This window comes from Alexandromys fortis, unplaced genomic scaffold (assembly GCF_014885135.2).
Source record: "Alexandromys fortis isolate MF-2015 unplaced genomic scaffold, M_Fortis_MF-2015_v1.1 scaffold_53, whole genome shotgun sequence".
In the NCBI taxonomy this organism is placed as follows: domain Eukaryota; kingdom Metazoa; phylum Chordata; class Mammalia; order Rodentia; family Cricetidae; genus Alexandromys; species Alexandromys fortis.
Window position 1 is genome coordinate 84,575 of NW_026067939.1, and position 16,980 is coordinate 101,554.

General features: G+C 36.8%; 1 protein-coding gene across 1 annotated transcript; it reads right to left on the reverse strand.

Moving 5' to 3' along the window:
* Positions 1-3,590: 3,590 nt before the first annotated feature.
* LOC126504887 (arylacetamide deacetylase-like) lies at positions 3,591-11,669 on the reverse strand. Its single transcript, XM_050147459.1, has 4 exons — positions 11,421-11,669; positions 9,683-9,752; positions 8,525-8,696; positions 3,591-5,600 (listed from the first exon to the last, which is right to left on the reverse strand). Exons 1-4 carry the CDS (start codon positions 11,605-11,607, stop codon positions 5,004-5,006), a joined length of 1,026 nt encoding a protein of 341 aa, XP_050003416.1. The 5' UTR covers positions 11,608-11,669; the 3' UTR covers positions 3,591-5,003.
* Between the last annotated feature and the right edge of the window lie 5,311 nt (positions 11,670-16,980).

A 16,980-nucleotide genomic window follows, 5' to 3' on the forward strand; every position in this document is an offset into this window, starting at 1 on the left:
TTGACTGGGGGAGGGGGAGGGAAAGGGGAGGCGGCGGTGGGGAAGAGGCAGAAATCTTTAATAAATAAATTAATTAATTAATTAAAAAAAGAAAACACAGCTTCAAAAGATTAAAAAAAGTGAGAATTATACTCTCAGTTGCTACATAACGCCTGAAATAATGCCCCTTTACCTAAATTTCTTGAATATGGACGCCCATCAACAATCTGCCATGGACAGATCTTGGCATGACAGCACCAAGGTGACCTTCGCTAAAGCAAGGTAGAAAGACCCTTGTACTGGATTATGGAAAGGACACTGCCTTGTATCAATATCAGGTCAAGGGCATGTCTGTGATTTTTCACAGAAAGAGGCTAAAGCAAAATGGCTTCTGGAATGTCTAGTCTGATACATACCACAAAGAAAATGCCAGCCCTGATGACGTCGTAGCCACTGATGGCCCACAGAAGAGTTGGATTGAAAATCCTGAACCTATGTTCCTGACTTATGCCATCATGCCACAGTCATAGAAAGAATCATGGTGATTCCCAGTTTTTCTTGTGAGCCTACTGAACAAATTCCAAACCTTGCTGAGTCCTGTTTACTTTGGAGCTGGTCCAAGAATGCTGACTGAATGTTTGACAGTTTATCCATACTATATTTTGAGACACAAAATCTGTTGTTGCCAGTATGGCATTCAATCTGCTGTTGAAACAAAGAAACTGAGAACTGAGACCTCAATTCTCCCGTCTAGGAAAAAAAGACTCATTACAAAGGGTGACTGAAGGCCCTCTTCAAAGATAGCATAAAAGTTTCTGCTGCTGCTCAGGGACTGGGACAGTTCAGACTTATCTTTAAAACTTAAAAGTAGCAAAGCAGTTGGACTATAGGAGAGAAAAAAGACTATTAGCTCACCCATCACAAAAACCTTTTCTTGTCTTTTGGTTAGAACAGATTTAAGAGAATTATGATTTGACAAATTGTGTATTTCTTGCTAACTTCTATGTTAGAATCATGGCACTGAACTGTTAGTGTTTGTAACTGCTTTAGTTCATTATGAAGATGGTATTGATTAGAAAAATATTAGAGCTTGTCTGAGACAAATTTGACATGGTAAGTTCTTAGATTTGATAAGCTTAAAAGGACAAATTTGGATTTCAATTGTAGCTGAAAACTGTTAAAGATATCCTACACCAATTTAAAAAGGCATTCCCTTCTCTGGTCATCCTCCACTCCTTTATTAGGAGATGTTGTAGATAAAGGAGTATATGTATCACAAAGCATCTTTATCTTCTTGCATATGACTATCTCTCAGCAGAAAATTGGCTCAAAGGTGCACAGAGCTGAGATGCCTTCTCCTTTAACCTTTCATTCACAGAGGCTGGTATTCAGAAATAGGCAAGATTTCTGGCCCCTGCTCCCCCCTCCAGGCAATCTAAGACAGGACAGAATGTATATAATGATGACAGGTAAGTCTGGAAAATGAGAAAAGATCCCAAAGCTAGGCACAGTCATCAGTCCTGTAGCAGAAGCACGGGCTTTATTAACTAAAACAAAAAGGAGGAATTGTGAGAACCCACAGATGTGAGCCTGTTCCACCTTGACTGGAGGTCAGAGAGCTTGAGCTTACTTTTGCTCTTTCAAAGTTGTTGAGAACAACAGGTGTGACTACAAACAAGAGATTCTGACCTAGGGTGTGGTTAATTAGTGTTTTGGGTGCAGAGGTGGATCTGCACTACCTTGACCAAAGGTCATAGAATTCAAGTCTGTTCCTTGTGTGATGCTAATAAAATCTGTTGGCTCCCTGTCCTCTTCTGGAGTGAAGTATATACGCATGTTGAACATAAAGGCAGGTGGATTCAGTATCCACTGAATTTCCCTACCAATGCTGTTCTGTTTCTGTCTCTTATTTCTCTCATATCTCTGATTCTTTTGCTTAATCATTCTAATCCTCATGCCTCATGTTCCTACCCTGGAATGTACAAATTTCATCGAGGCTGCTCTTTGATAGGCTACGTCTCTCGACTGAGAAAGGAGTTGAGCACTAATTCCCATCTCCAGCCAAAGAGCTCTTGACAATTAATTAATTAATAGCAGCTGGGAGAGGGAGGGTCAATTTCTTTTTCTAAGAATGTAGCTGTTTATAAATCACCATGCTCCAGTAGAAGGCCAAACACTCCAGAATACTCTGGCAGCACAAGCTAGCTTTATTGGAAAAAATAATAAAACCCTGAAAGTTGGATGGGTAAGAAAGTGGTGGTGTGTTGGATCTGGGTAGAATAGAGGGAGGAGGGAGAGTGAGGGTAAATAGAACCAATAGTCATCTATGTTTGTTTTATAGTTAAACTAATCAGGTTCTTTAGATACATAGAGATTATATTCTTTATAGATAGATAATCTTCAACCTCTTCAAAGAGCTGTAGAAAATGGCATTTAAATAACTTAGAGTTCTATTGTAGTGAGACACAATTGCTCCTGGCAACGCGGATCTATTCCGGAGAGAATGTTGAACACCAAAGACATTCCACATGGAGCATGTCTTCAAGTAGAATGACTTGTCTTTCCTTCCTGTGTTTCCTAATCACCCTCTCAAAACCAATTGTCATGCATGACACCAAGTCTATAGCCATGCACGTGTATTCTTTTATTCATAATGACAAACCGTCTTTGTACAATGGCTGCATAGAAAATAGTTCACTAGGGAACATCAGTTTTCTACTCATCCTCCATTAAAATCATATTCTTTTCAATTTTATGCCAATTTCTGGGGAAAAAAGGCTCATTCTCTATGAGCTGAGTGCTGCATAGAGCTTACAATTAAACTTGAATAGAAATCATAATAATGTTATGATCTGCTAATTAAATTAATTTGGGTCATTAATTTCTTCCAGAAATGCTTTGAGATTTTAGATGTGCAATACATGAACACATAGGCTGAGTTTTTTCCCTGGGTTACAGATATTATTTGCACTGATAGATTAAAGTAATACTGACACTGTTAGCCACTTAAATGGAGGCATACTTTACAGGTAGAAATTGCATATTCTCCAGGTCTCAGTTGAGTTAACATGTGTCCATACTACATGATGATTGCTATTATCAGCCCATGCATCAATAGCCATGGTTTCCATTAGTGTCTGAAGGAGACAAGTATTCAGGAAATCTCTTATATCTATTTTTAATTAAAAAAAAAAACAAAGAGAAATCCACAGTCACTGCGCTACACATTGGATTACTGTAGAAAGAGACTGCTCCTTTTTTTCCTGGCCACCCAGATCTGAATGATCACACAGAAACTATTAATTTAATTATTAGTTAATTTACGACAGTGTTGTAAATTAATTACAACACGGTTTGGCCTATTAGATCAGACTTCTTATTAACACACACATCTTAAATTAATTAACCCATTTCTATTGATCTATGCATCACCACAAGGCTGTGGCCTTTCTTCTTCTTCTTCTTCTTCTTCTTCTTCTTCTTCTTCTTCTTCTTCTTCTTCTTCTTCCTCCTCCTCCTCCTCCTCCTCCTCCTCCTCCTTCTTCTTCTTCTTCTTCTTCTTCTTCTTCTTCTTCTTCTTCTTCATAGATGAGAGAGAGAGACTTCCAGACTGCAATAGGCCAAAGCAGCTTTATTCATTAACCAAAAAAAGCACCATATATACAGAAGGACATCCTACATCAGATTCCTATACCTCATTAATTTTTTAGCCAAAAGTTTTTCTCTTTGATTAACATATCCTCGCACATCATCTACCCCAATGTCTCCTTCCAGCACCTGGGAACCATCATCCTACTCACTGTTCCTATGAATTTGATTTTTTGGCCACATATTTAGTCAATCATCTTTAGTGTCTGGTTTATTACACTTAGAATATCTTTCTATAGGTTAATTAAAGTTGTGAAAAACAAGATTTCTTTTATTTTTTTTCTCACAGCCAATGTTCATTGCTAGGATTTTGTCTGGATCGATCTTTTCTAGGCCTTGTGTACATAACCACAGGTGCTATGTATGAGATGATGCTTGAGACATTACGGTTATGGCCAGAAGACAGCATCCACAGCAGTGCTCTCTATCCTCCATATGTAATGTTCTTTGTGCTTTTTGTTCATGATGTTTCCAAAGCCTTTGTGTGCTGTGGATGATAACATGCCCTATTTAAGATTTATATTTGAGTTTCTTATTCTCAATACATTAATAATTATGGATTTCTCTACTGGCTGCTGTCTACTGAAAAAACAATCTAAGCCAAACAAGGTAGAGAACCCCCAGTCTACTGTTAGAATCATAAATATGTGAAGGCAATGGATAGTAAAAGTGCACTGTGGGATTGTTATGGAATCTGGACCTGGACACATGGCTCAGTGGGTAACGTACCTGCTTCACTGTTGAAATAGGAGCGGCAGGGCTGCGTCCCCGGCACCCGGCCGCCCGCATGGCTAGTTTATACCCAGAAATAATTACACGGAAACTGTATTCTTTCAAACACTGCCTGGCCCGGCTAGGTCCAGTTTCTTATTGGCTAGCTCTTATATATTGTTCTAACCCATTTCTAATATTCTGTGTAGCCCATGAGCTGGCTTACCAGAGAGGATCTTAACCTGCGTCTGTCTGGCGTGGGAGCATCATGGCAACTCTCTCAGCTAAGCTTCTTTTTCCCAGCATCCTCTTCTGTCTACTCCGCCTACCTAATTTTCTGTCCTATGAGGGCCGAGGCAGTTTCTTTATTATTACAAGACCCACCTCCATCACTTCACAAGCATGAGTACATGGATTTAAATGGTCAGTACCTACATAAAACCCTGGTTGGCAGGTGTGTTTCTGTAGGTAAATACAGGAGGAGGGATAAAATAGAAAGATGTCTATTAATAATAAATAACAGTGACAAAACACAGAAGCTACCAACTCATTAGGAAGAATAGAGGTTTGAAACAGGATATGAAACCTCAAAACCATGGTTTTTCCTAGTTTATTTCTTTTTTTTGTTATTTATGTATCTTCAACAATTCATTGAGAAGGTTTTGCTATAGATTTTTCATAAGCCAACTCAAGTACTGGTTTTGCATCTTGTGTGCAATTTTAAAACCATGAAGGGTAAATGCTGCATGGAACCCATCCTCAATGTGGTGATGGGTCACCTGAACTCCAACATTCTGAAGCCGTGTCACATACATGAGTCCATCATCTCTTAGGACATCATACTGACAAGTGATGATATAAGTCAGAGGTAAGTGGCTCAAAGTGTTGTCGTTGGCCAACAGAGGGCATGCCTTCACATCGAGGAACCCTGGGTACTTTTTAGACAGTTCAGAACTACCAGGAGTAGGACTCTTGTAAACGTGACCTTTCTTATATTTCTCAGGGAGTAAGGAACTCCAGTTCACAAATTGCAACAGATGACTGGATTCCAGAGGTACATGTTGGTTGAGAAGCATGGCTTTCTCCAGGGTTCGATCTGTAGTAAAGTATTCACTCCAAAATCTTGCCATCACTGAGGGTGTTAAGAATGGAAAATATGAACCTTCTTGATACGATGGTAAATTTATATCGAGAGCCTGAAGGGCAGGATATATTAAGGCCTGAACCTTGAGTTTTGTCTTGACATCAGGATCCTGTATGAGCTGAAAAGGAATTAAAATTACATTGGAATGAATATTTTAATAAGTCTATTTTCATCTAGAAATAATATGTAGATTATTATTACAGTAATTTTATTTTTGTATAAATGTGTAAACCTGTTAAGATGAAAACAAATTTATCTTTATTACTGCTGGCTGAACTTTATGCAGAATAGATTAGAATTTTTAAAAAACTATATTTTTAAAAAAATCTCATTAATGAGCCACATATTCAAAATTTTCCCTTCTCCATCTCACAACATACACCCGTATTACAAATCCTATCTTGGTTCTCCTAACATTTAGCATCCAAACTGAACAAAAGGAATCTGAAAACAAAGGTATTAAATATAATACATGCCTGTGTTGAGTTGCCTAAGCTGCGATTAGTAAGAAATAGTATTTACCTACTCCCCATAGCGGTTTTTCTTCCTATTTGCATATCTCTGAGAAGGGGTTTCTCAAGCTGTAGACAAGCCAGATCTGCAATCAACTATGTAGGCGAGGTTGGCCTCAACATTCTGGCAGTTCTCTCTACCTCCCAAGAGCTGGAATTTTAGGCATAAGTCACCAGTGGGTTTTATGTGGGGACAGGGATTGAACCCAGGGCTTTGTGCATGCTAGGTTCAGCCCATGTGGGCCATAACCATATGTGAAGATCAGAGGAAAAACCTAAAGGAGTCAATTCTCTCCTACCACATCGAAACCAGGGATTGAACTGGAGTCATCATCAGGTTTGACAAGTACCTTGTACCCACCATGATCTTTCCCACCAAGTTTGTTTCTATTCTAAATTCTAAGTGTAAATAACCTCAAAAAGGGAAATTACAAATCACTGCTTTTATTTTAATCAATTAAATTTAACATTTTACTCAAGAGAAAAGCATACTGTCAATGATCTACTCTTAAAATGCCTTCAAATATATTTTAAGAACTAGCCACAGAAATAAGACAATTAATCAAATATTGGAAACTGTCAAAGAACAACTTCAGTAAAATTTTATTAGAAAGTATAGAATAAGGTAACTGTAAGTAAGCTGTTCACAATTTAAAGGAAGAGATAATATCCTGTGCTAGTAGGCATTAAGTATTGTAGGAATGAAGCAGAACAGAGTCACAAATCTTTAGTTCTCCCAGTAAGAAATGACTTCCCCAAGGGGATACCATGTGAACTGGGCTTTGAGAGAAGATTAAAAAGAATAAAACAGCCAAGAAGACAGCAGAGAATATTGTCTAACCAGGAAGCACAGCATGTATAAAAGTATAGAAACATGGACCTAAAGACTGCAGTAAACTGAAGAAAGTAATTTAGTAATCAACTACTCCTCCAGGTAAAGGCAACATGAAGGTAAGAAGGTACAAGTCAATTATCAAAGCTTTTATGTGAGTCATAAATAGATGACATATAAAGGCCAATGAAGATTTTAAAAGAGATGACAAGAGTTTGTGTTTTCAAAAAGTGAGATAAATTCAGATAATCAGATACAACAAAAATATCTCCCAGAATTTTCTAGTGTTCTATATTGTCAGTGTTTACTCCTTAATGTATTTACTGACATAATGTAGACGTATTTTACACAATGCACACGATTCGATTTAAAAAATACTAGTGAAAATGCTGTGCCATATTTTTCCAGAAAATACTTTTATGACTTTGGCAAGTCATGTATTATTAAACATGTTAACCAGTCAAAAACCAGGAAAGATGATCAGAAGCAAGTTGAAACTGTTATGAACATAGTTTTGCTCTGACACTGAGAGTCAATCATCACATTATACTAGAGGGGGTGGTTTATGCATGCTCCATCTAGGAGAATGAATGGGGTGATATTCTTGTATTTAACATCACAGTCGTAGCCTGAGTGGGTACCATCTCAGGAAAAAGTGTCTTTTAAATAGTACATGTTACCAAAGACAAGACAGCGAAGTTAGGGTTTACTGTGTGGAATGTCTTTGTCCTGAAGATGTTTTAGGTCTAGAAATATTCTTTTTATTTTTACTCTGTGACAGTCTAAAGCATATTAAATGATATTTTATATAGATATTAAAAAAACTATGAGTCAGAAATCTTTAAAAATGACAGAAGTTGGGATTTATGAAAGAAAGGTTTATAATGCAACAAGGAAAACAAATACATGCCTAAAGAGATTAGGATAAAAGGACAAATCCACAATTGGGTACTGCTTTACTTTCAAAACTTCTAGCCCCTTTATGTGCACCTCATGCTGTATCAGGCTGCCTTTCAGAGCAATGAGGCATATGCAATGTAGAATTCAAACTGTGGAATATGTTCTACACTTATTTTACAGATATTAGAACAAACCACAGAATTTGTAGCTTCTTTTCTCTGGAAATAAAGACGGTACTTTAATTGTAGCAGTGTACGGCAACCAAATGTCCTCATTGTAGCTAAATATCCTAAAAGTTTATGAACAACTTCGATCTGAAAATAATTAATCATCTGACAAGCATAAGGTAGCGAAAAACTGATGAATTTCATTCATAGTTCTCTTTACTAACATTTCTCCTTTGGAAAATTTCATTATTCCATTATCAAGAGATATGAATTCAGTTCTGGCATCCTCTAACTGTCAATATTACAGTTACCATGTTCTCAGTTTTGATGACTAGTGTCATTGACCAACTTTACTAGTACAACCCATAATAGGTACAGGATATTACCTAACTGACCATAATAATCATATTCAACCAAAAGCCGAGAAATTGTATTTTGTCATAGTATATAAAAAAAAACACTGACATAAAACAAACTAAAAAACACTATATAGACAAATGTTTTCTCTACATCAGTCCTAGTGTTTCTCTACTAATTTAACATGGTAATAAAATAGCGTGTTTTCACTGATATTTCAAAGGTTTGAATCAAATATATTTACATATAGGCTGTTTTAAGATCTCAAACAAACCTGTTGGGTCACAGCTGCAGCTAAGTTCCCACCAGCACTGTCCCCAGCTACACCAACTCTTCGAGGATCTACGCCATATCTTTCAAGAATGTCCTTTTGTAAGAACCATCGTAAAGCACTGTATACATCTTCAAACTGACGTGGGAAATGATATTTGGGGGCCAAGCCGTAGCTGTGCGAAGAATAATTGGTTCAAATGAATGAAATTTAACTTTATATGGCAAATCTCTAAAATAATGCCAATTTTCTTTTAATAAACAATTTTTTTGTTAGCTATATACCCATGGATATATTTCATCTTAAAATCTTGGCCGATTTTACATTATACTTCTAAAAACTTGAGTAAAACAATTGAATTCTGCTTGAGGTAAAAATAAAAGAATGAAAAATGTAGCAGGTAATACATTTCCTAATTCGATTCCAAGCACTTTTTTTTTACTATTGTTATATTTTATTGAAAATTAGTCAGTGACAAAGAAATCTTATTAATTTAATGTTTGAACTCTACCTAATATAAAAGCAGTATGTGACCACTATGTTTTGTTAATTACTTATTCAATTCATTCCTATTAAATTAATTTCTTATCAATTATTTTCTTAGTATGTGATTTGCCTGTTTCCACGTGTAGCTTGAGGACAAATTGCTTTTAGTGATGATTTTGCCATGGCGTATGGTAAATTAACCCCTTAAGTGCAGCTTGCCATGACATCCTCAGAAAGACCACATTGTGTAGAAAATATATGTTTCTCAGTTCACATACAGATAAACTAAACTGAATTAATAGTATATGACATGTACAAAGTCTCCAGGCAAAGTTTCAAACCTTATTTGCCTGTGATTCTCTAAGTACTCAGTCTGCTGAAGGAAGCTGTGCAGGTCACTGGTACGTGTTATGCACCGGTGTTATTGTGTTCTAATGATTTCTGAACGTTACCTTTTCAGTCCTGGTTGATATTAAGTGTTGTATTTTTTGTTTGTTTGTTTGTTTTCTCTGAGTCTATTCTTGCCAACTCGAGTTCACTTTCTCTTTGCTCACTCTCCTAATTTCAGTTAAAATATTCAAGCAATAACCCCGCCATAAAATGTGACGAAGAGTGTTAGTTTCTTGCTACACAAAACACAGAACTGAACATTGAAGAAGCAAACCATAGTCTTACTCAGTTGACACAACAATAGCATCGAGTCTATCAGCTGTCTTTCTTGCCAGAAGGTCATACATAGAAAGAGCTGAAATTGAGAAAACAGAGTGAGAGTTTGTAAAGTGAACTTCTGGAAAAGCATGTCATCAAAAGCACAGCAGTGCACATTGCTCCTCACAGACAGTATACAACTGCTTCTGTTTGCAACACTTCATTGTCTTTGTAGAAAATGAATCCTCAGCTATTTTCACATAGACACAGTCAAGGGCTTGCACTATTAGCTTCACATTGCCTAGTCTAAACCACTGCTATTCTATTGAATATCCATATCTTTTTATTTTTAGCAAATTTTATGTGTTGAAAGTACATATAACTATACCCCTACTATAAGCTACTGAGCTCTGGACTTGCTGAGGCTGATATGCACTGGTCCAGGTAATATGAATGATCATTGTCCCTTCACCTGGAGCAGATAATCAGATGGTTTTGATAAATGCCCCATTGCCCAATCTTTGCCTAGCCTTTCATAGTTCCTGAGCCCTGACTAGCCATGCCTTAGGTCATCTGGAAGTAGCTACAGAAGAGAACACATCATCCTTGCTTCCATAACAGTGGCTAAATAGGGCTAAGTCAGAAAATACTTCCTGACATAGGGGACAAAAGACTATACTGCTGATTTCAATGGATATACAACAAGTTGGGCTCAGATTTATCAATGCGTAGCTTCATCAATTAGAATTGTTCTATGATAGAACATTTAACCTGCTTTATGCAGAACAAAGAGATTTTGTCTGAATTTCAGAACCCCAGGAAGTTGTCTTTCTATTTTTGTTCATTACTACTAACTCTTACAATATTAATTTAATAGCTAAATGGCAGTATCTATCTTGGTATCATTAGCCATGGTTAATAGATTGTAAAGTAAACCAGTTCTCATCATACAGTCAAAGATTTGACCCAAGATACAACTTCAGGGGGAAATGTTAGACCTGAACTAACCTGTCGGTTTGTTTCTGTTTCAAAACCTAAATAACCATCTCATCAATATCAACACTGGAATAAAAGATGCAAAACAGGAGTCCTGGAAAAACTATATCTCAATGAGAATGCTGCACATCCCTTCCTCAGGTCTTAACTAAATTCCAGAGCACCTTTTGTCTCTCTATCTTAAAATCAAGTTATAAAGATGGTATACTCTACTAATGCTATTATGAAACATGTACATTATAAAATATGTAAGATATATTGGATATATTAGTTATATGCAAAATGTTTACATTTAATAAAGTAAAATGATAATAAATACAATTATATGCAGTGAAATACTATATTACATAATCTACATGTAACAAGTGAATATATAAAATCAAATGAAAATAGTATGTTCAGATCTGTGTTTTCTCAACTAACATCTTTGTTCTCACTTCCTTCAGATTAACACTTTATAAAAGACCACAGTCAGCATCTCAATTTGATGATATTTGCCCATTGTTTGGTTCACCCCCACTTTGGGTCTCACTACAGCATCAATTCTACAATAATAAAACCATATACTCAAGAAGCCCTTTCTCTTCTTACCTGAGATGTGTACAGTTCTTAGTAGTCATGAATACCCATTTCAGAAAAGAACACGTTTCAAACAATAAAAGCATTATTATATCTTATTATATTACAATAACTAACATATATGAGATTTTAACGTGGAGTGTATCACATTTTGTGAAACAAACAACAATGATCAAGAAAAGGGACATACCTGCACTCCCCAAACACCAGCCACCACCGTGAATATAAAACAGGCCCCTCCTGAGAGTCTCTGACTTCCTTTTGGGCATGTATATGCGAACAGGAACACTGCTGAAAGCCGTGTCTATTACAGCGACATTTTCATCAGAAATGGCTGGGACTTCTTGAAGGCTCAAAAACAATTGTATTGTGCTCATGAAATGACCGATTCCCAGAATTTCAGAAATAGAAGCCTAAGTGAAGAGGAGAAAAATGATTAAAATCGTGTGTGTGTGTGTATGTGTGTGTATGTGTGTGTGTGTATGTGTGTGTATGCAGACTGCTGAGTCCCTTTAGAGTCTGCCCACTTGTAGATGATGTTCACTGAGCCTAAGGTATAGGGTAGTGTTGTGGACTTATCAGTTGATGCCAAGCACCCTCATAGTTAATGTGTGTACTTTACAAACTGTACTTCTTTTCATTTTTGGAATTTATGTACATTAGTGTATTGTTCATGTGCATTTATGTTTTATGAGGGTGTCAGGAACCCTGGAACTGGGTTATAGATAGTTGTGAGCTCTCATGTGGATGCTGGGAATTGAACCTGGATCCTCTGGAAGAATAACCAGCGCTCATAAGTGCCGAGCCATCTCTCCAGCCCCTAATTTTAAATTAATTTTAATTTTGTCACTTGTTTCTTTGAATTTTTGCTTTTGAGTTCTTTTATATTCTAGGCATTAACCTTCTATCAAATATATAGCTGGCAAAAGTCTGTCCCTCTAAGGGCTTCCTCTTCATGCCGCTGAGAGTTTTCCTGGCTGCTCAGGAGATTTTTAGTTTTTTGAGGTGCCATTTTCCAATTGTTGATATTAATTTCCAGGTAAAAGGTTTCTCGGTCAAAAAGTCCTTTCCCACACGATGTCATGTAGGACTGCCTGCACTTTCTTCTAGCAGTTTCAGCATTTCAGGTTTCACATGGAGTTATCTGATCCATTTGGAGTTGATATTTCTGTGCAGTATGATAGATAATGGTTTCTTCTATACATTCACATACACATATCCTAGTATTATTTATTGAGGAATCTGTAAATAGCTTTATTAATGTGAATTCCTATTAGTACGCATGTCTGTCTGTGCTATTATCATTTAAAACACTTAATGCTTTTTATAATTTTTGTCATCAAAATATGGAATACATTCTTTTTATATTTTTCACATGTACAATTTCACATGTGAGTTAGAATATTTTACTTTTAATAAACACACTGTAATTTTATTTAAAATGTTTTTATACACTATATTTTGATTATGTTTTCCCTTCCTTCAAATCAAAATCTCCCTACCTCCCTACCCATCCAGCTTTATGCTCTCTCAAAAGAAAAGACAACACACTAAAATGAACACCAAAACAAACAAGCAAAAAATTAACAAGACAATAAAATGTCAAAAGAAAACATAACCATACCCTTAGCAAAGGCTCAGGAATAAAGTAATATTATATTGTCCCCTATATACTGTAATCTACCAAAACATGCTTGTTAATGGTCCCAGATACATATATGAAAGATTTAAAATTGATTTTAAATAATGAAACTTATCCATATTATCTGTATATGATTGGACACTAAGACCATTTTGAGAGCCTTGAATCATTAAATACTGGCTTTGTAGTAAAGCAAAGTTTACTTTATCGTTTCCAGGTTTTAGAGTTAATTCTTAAATACCTACATTTTATTTAGGCCCAGTTAAGCAAAGGCTATTTAATAACTAATTTTTCAAAGCACCAATGAGAGGAAAGAGGGAAAGAAGGAAAAAGAGAGGGAAAAAAATCTTAGGAAGAAAAGAGAGAGGAAAGAAAGGGACAGAACTTCGGAAGAGAAGAGAAGGAAAGATGCAAAGGACAGAATAGAGGGAGGACAAGGGGAAAGAAAAGGGAAGGGAAAGAAGAAGGGGGGAAGGGACGAAACGAAAAAGCCACAAAAGGGAAGGAAAGGGAAAGGAGGAGAGACAATAGACAGCAAATGGTGCCTAGATATTAAAACTGTAACTGGAATTTCAAGTATCATTCTAAACATTCACACATTCACCCTTATGAACCTTTTACTTGAACAACACACCACAAATAGTATCTTCATTATGTAATAACTTTTATCAAGTGCCAAAATGTGGCAAATATAGGGGACACTATTCAGTTATTTTTACTAATTCCAGACATATTTTGTTCCATTAGACCTCTTTATTAGAGGCTTAATTTTGTTGTAAAAGCACTAATCCATTATTGGGACTCATTTGGGGTCAGTAAGAATCATTTCCTGGTAGGAGATTTCTTCTGTAAGTGACAATGCCAGATATCCTCACTGGGCATCCCAGAATGTCACAATAACAAGATCTGTGGGCTATCTCAAGGTTCTAGGTGGACAAACCTGAGGTGCACCTCACAAACAAACCATTGAAAGTACTGATTCAGGAGAGCTGTGACTTCTTCTGATGTGTTCCTGGGAGACCGCTGTATATAATAAAACAGATGTACCCAATACATCCGTTTGAACCCAAGTCACCAAAAGTCACCCCAAGCAGACACAAAAAGCCCTTGGCTTTTCTTTCAGGAGCCCAGAATTCCTCATATAGACAAATTCCAAATTGTGCTATTGCTGTAGCCATCCGATTACTGTTTCCCTTTAGAAAATCACCATTGACCAAGATTAATGTATTAATACATAAACAGCACAAGCACCATAAAAAAATCCTAAATAATTTTTGGATGAATTATTCCTTCCTTCTCTCTCTCTCTCTCTCTCTCTCTCTCTCTCTCTCTCTCTCTCTCTCTCTCTCCCTCTCTCTCTCTCTCTCTCTCTCTCTCTCTCTCTCCTTCTCTCTCTCTCTCTCTCTCTCTCTCTCTCTCTCTCTCTCTCTCTCTCTCTCTCTCTCTCTCTCTCTCTCGCTCTCTCTCTCTCTCTCTCTCTCTCTCTCTCTCTCTCTCTCCCTCTCTCTCTCTCTCTCTCTCTCTCTCTCTCTCTCTCTCTCTCTCTCTCTCTCTCTCTCTCTCTTTTTTTTTTTTCGAGACAGGGTTTCTCTATGGTTTTGGAGCCTGTCCTGGAACTAGCTCTGTAGACCAGGCTGGTCTCGAACTCACAGAGATCCGCCTGCCTCTGCCTCCCGAGTGCTGGGATTAAAGGCGTGCGCCACCACCGCCCAGCTTTCCTTCACTCTCTTTAAGTCATAGTTTTATAATAATTAAACTAGTCAGCCAAATATTCTATTAAGTGAAATACTTAGAATAAAAAAATAAGAATCTGTATTCTAATATCTGACAGACAAAACAGACTTCAAACAAAAATTTAAGTCCGTGCTCCAATGTGGGTCTCTGTCTCTGTCTCCTTTCATCGCCTGATGAAGGTTAATATTCAGGAGGATGCCCCTATATGATTTTCTTTGGGTTCTCCTTCTTATTTAGCTTCTCTAAGAACCCGAATTATAGGCTCAATGTCCTTTATTTATGGCTAGAAACCAAATATGAGTGAGTACATCCCATGTAAAGAAAGGTAAATAAATCTTCATTACTTTATTCTGATCAAGGGAACATTCAACCAGAATGACATACGACTCTAAAAGAAAAAGAGAAGTAAGTACAGATGTACTCTCAGCAGAAATTTAGAATGGCTCAACAGACATAAGTTACAAAATCTAATAAATTAAAACATATATGAATGAGGGGAATAGGTTTCAGCACCAGAAAGCAGAAAAACTTGTCAGTTTTGAACAGGTGGTTCTGGATTTAGAGTCAAGGATACCAAAAAGAGGTTCTGAAATCCCCTTCATGGCTATGGAAAGCTACTGAGGCCAGGTGTGGGTCGTGTGTCATTGCCGTGGAGACCCAGAGAGGACATAGTGTTAAGCTATGAGATGTGAAAATGTAGCCTGGAGTTGATGGGAGCACCCACGATGTTGGTGTCGCCAGAGTCATGGGGTACCTGCCAAGAGGAGCTGATAATGGGGTGCGAAGCAGCTCAAGAGGGAGAAATGTATTGTAGTTAACCGAACAGAAAAGAGCTGGATATCTGGAGAGCCTTTGCCATCACACATGGAAATGCAGAATTGTTTGCCCTGTTGCTGTTCATTCTTACTAATTCATATTTTCTCACTAAGCTGTCTTCCTCCCTTTTGGAATGGGAATATATATTCTCTGCAATTGTATATTGAAAGATTGTGATCTGTTTTTGGAGTTTGATTTTATACTGGGTTGCAGTTAAGAGATTGCCTTGAGTCTCAGAAGAGACTTTGAACTTTGGAATTTTAAACAGCACTGAGTCTGTTGTAGACTACAGGGACTTTGAAGTTGGACTGAATGCATTTTTGCGTTACAATATGACTACAAGGCTGTGTGGCAGGGAGTGGAAAGTGAGAGTTTGATTAGAAATGCCCCATATAGGCTCATAGGGAGTGGCACTATTAGGAGGAGTGGCCTTGTGGGAGGCAGTCTACAACTGGATTTGATTTTGAGGTTTCAGAAGCTCAAGCCTGCCCCACTATTTCTCTCTTCCTGCTGACTGAAGATCTGAATCTAGAACTACTCTCAGCTATTTTTCCATTAACATGACTTTATGCCACCATGCTTTCCACCATGACTATAGACTAAACCTCTGAAACTGTAAGCAAGCACCAATTAAATGCTTTCTTTAATAAGAGTTGCTGTGGTTATGGCGCCTCTTCACAGCAGTAGAACACTGACTAAGAAGAATTCATATATGAAGAGTGTATATACATATATATAGAATTGCTCCACAATACTGACACCCCACAGAAGCTATAGACTATCAAACAAAATGCTCATGCATGGTATACCTCCCTTTGCATTATGGTTCAGGAATTTCCAAGACACTATATGTAGTTTTGTATGTTAAATATTGTATATATCTGCATACATAGTCATTATCGCATTAAGATTTCTTTAATATGAAAATTGAATAAAATGATTTAACTGCATTCCCCAAGAAATAGTTGAAGACTGTCAATGATTAGCCAAGTTAACAATACAAGAAAGGTACACATAACATTCAAGTAAAATGACATTTAATATAAATAAACAGTGCAAGTATTCAAAAAGGAAATAAACAAGAAACTGTAATCACAAATATGATAAGACTATATGGTACACTAACAAAATGGCATTCACTATAAATGAACAATGCAAGTATATAAGACTATATGGTACACTACTTCAGAGATGAATTCTTAAAATATCATAGACCATCAAAAGACAGAACCATAGGAACTCCAGGACTAGACAGAGAGATGTTGTAAGATTATTGCTAACCAAAAGGAAGAACAGAAGAAACACACTGTTGCCAGTCTTCATGCTAGAATTAGAAAAGGAATAAGAAGAAATGCCAAAATAACTTCACTGATAAAATCAAACTAAAACTTAAAATATTACATAGTGTGGAAAAAGAAAATAAAGCAAAAGAAAAGAGGATTGTAGAAATAGTTCAGAAAGAATGAATGACTAATTAGATGCCCCAATGAAACGATTTCCTCTATAAGAGTTTTTATGGTCATTGTGTCTTTTCCCAGCAATAGAATCCTAACTAAGA

Bases quoted from the DNA above. Each gene is read 5' to 3' on its own strand.
- LOC126504887 (XM_050147459.1), bottom strand. From the start codon at position 11,607: ATGAGCACAATACAATTGTTTTTGAGCCTTCAAGAAGTCCCAGCCATT. The intron at 9,753-11,420 runs GTATGTCCCTTT...TCTCAATTTCAG, and splicing joins CTGGTGTTTGGGGAGTGCAG to CTCTTTCTATGTATGACCTT. The intron at 8,697-9,682 runs GTAAGACTATGG...TTCTTCGCACAG, and splicing joins GCTATTGTTGTGTCAACTGA to CTACGGCTTGGCCCCCAAAT.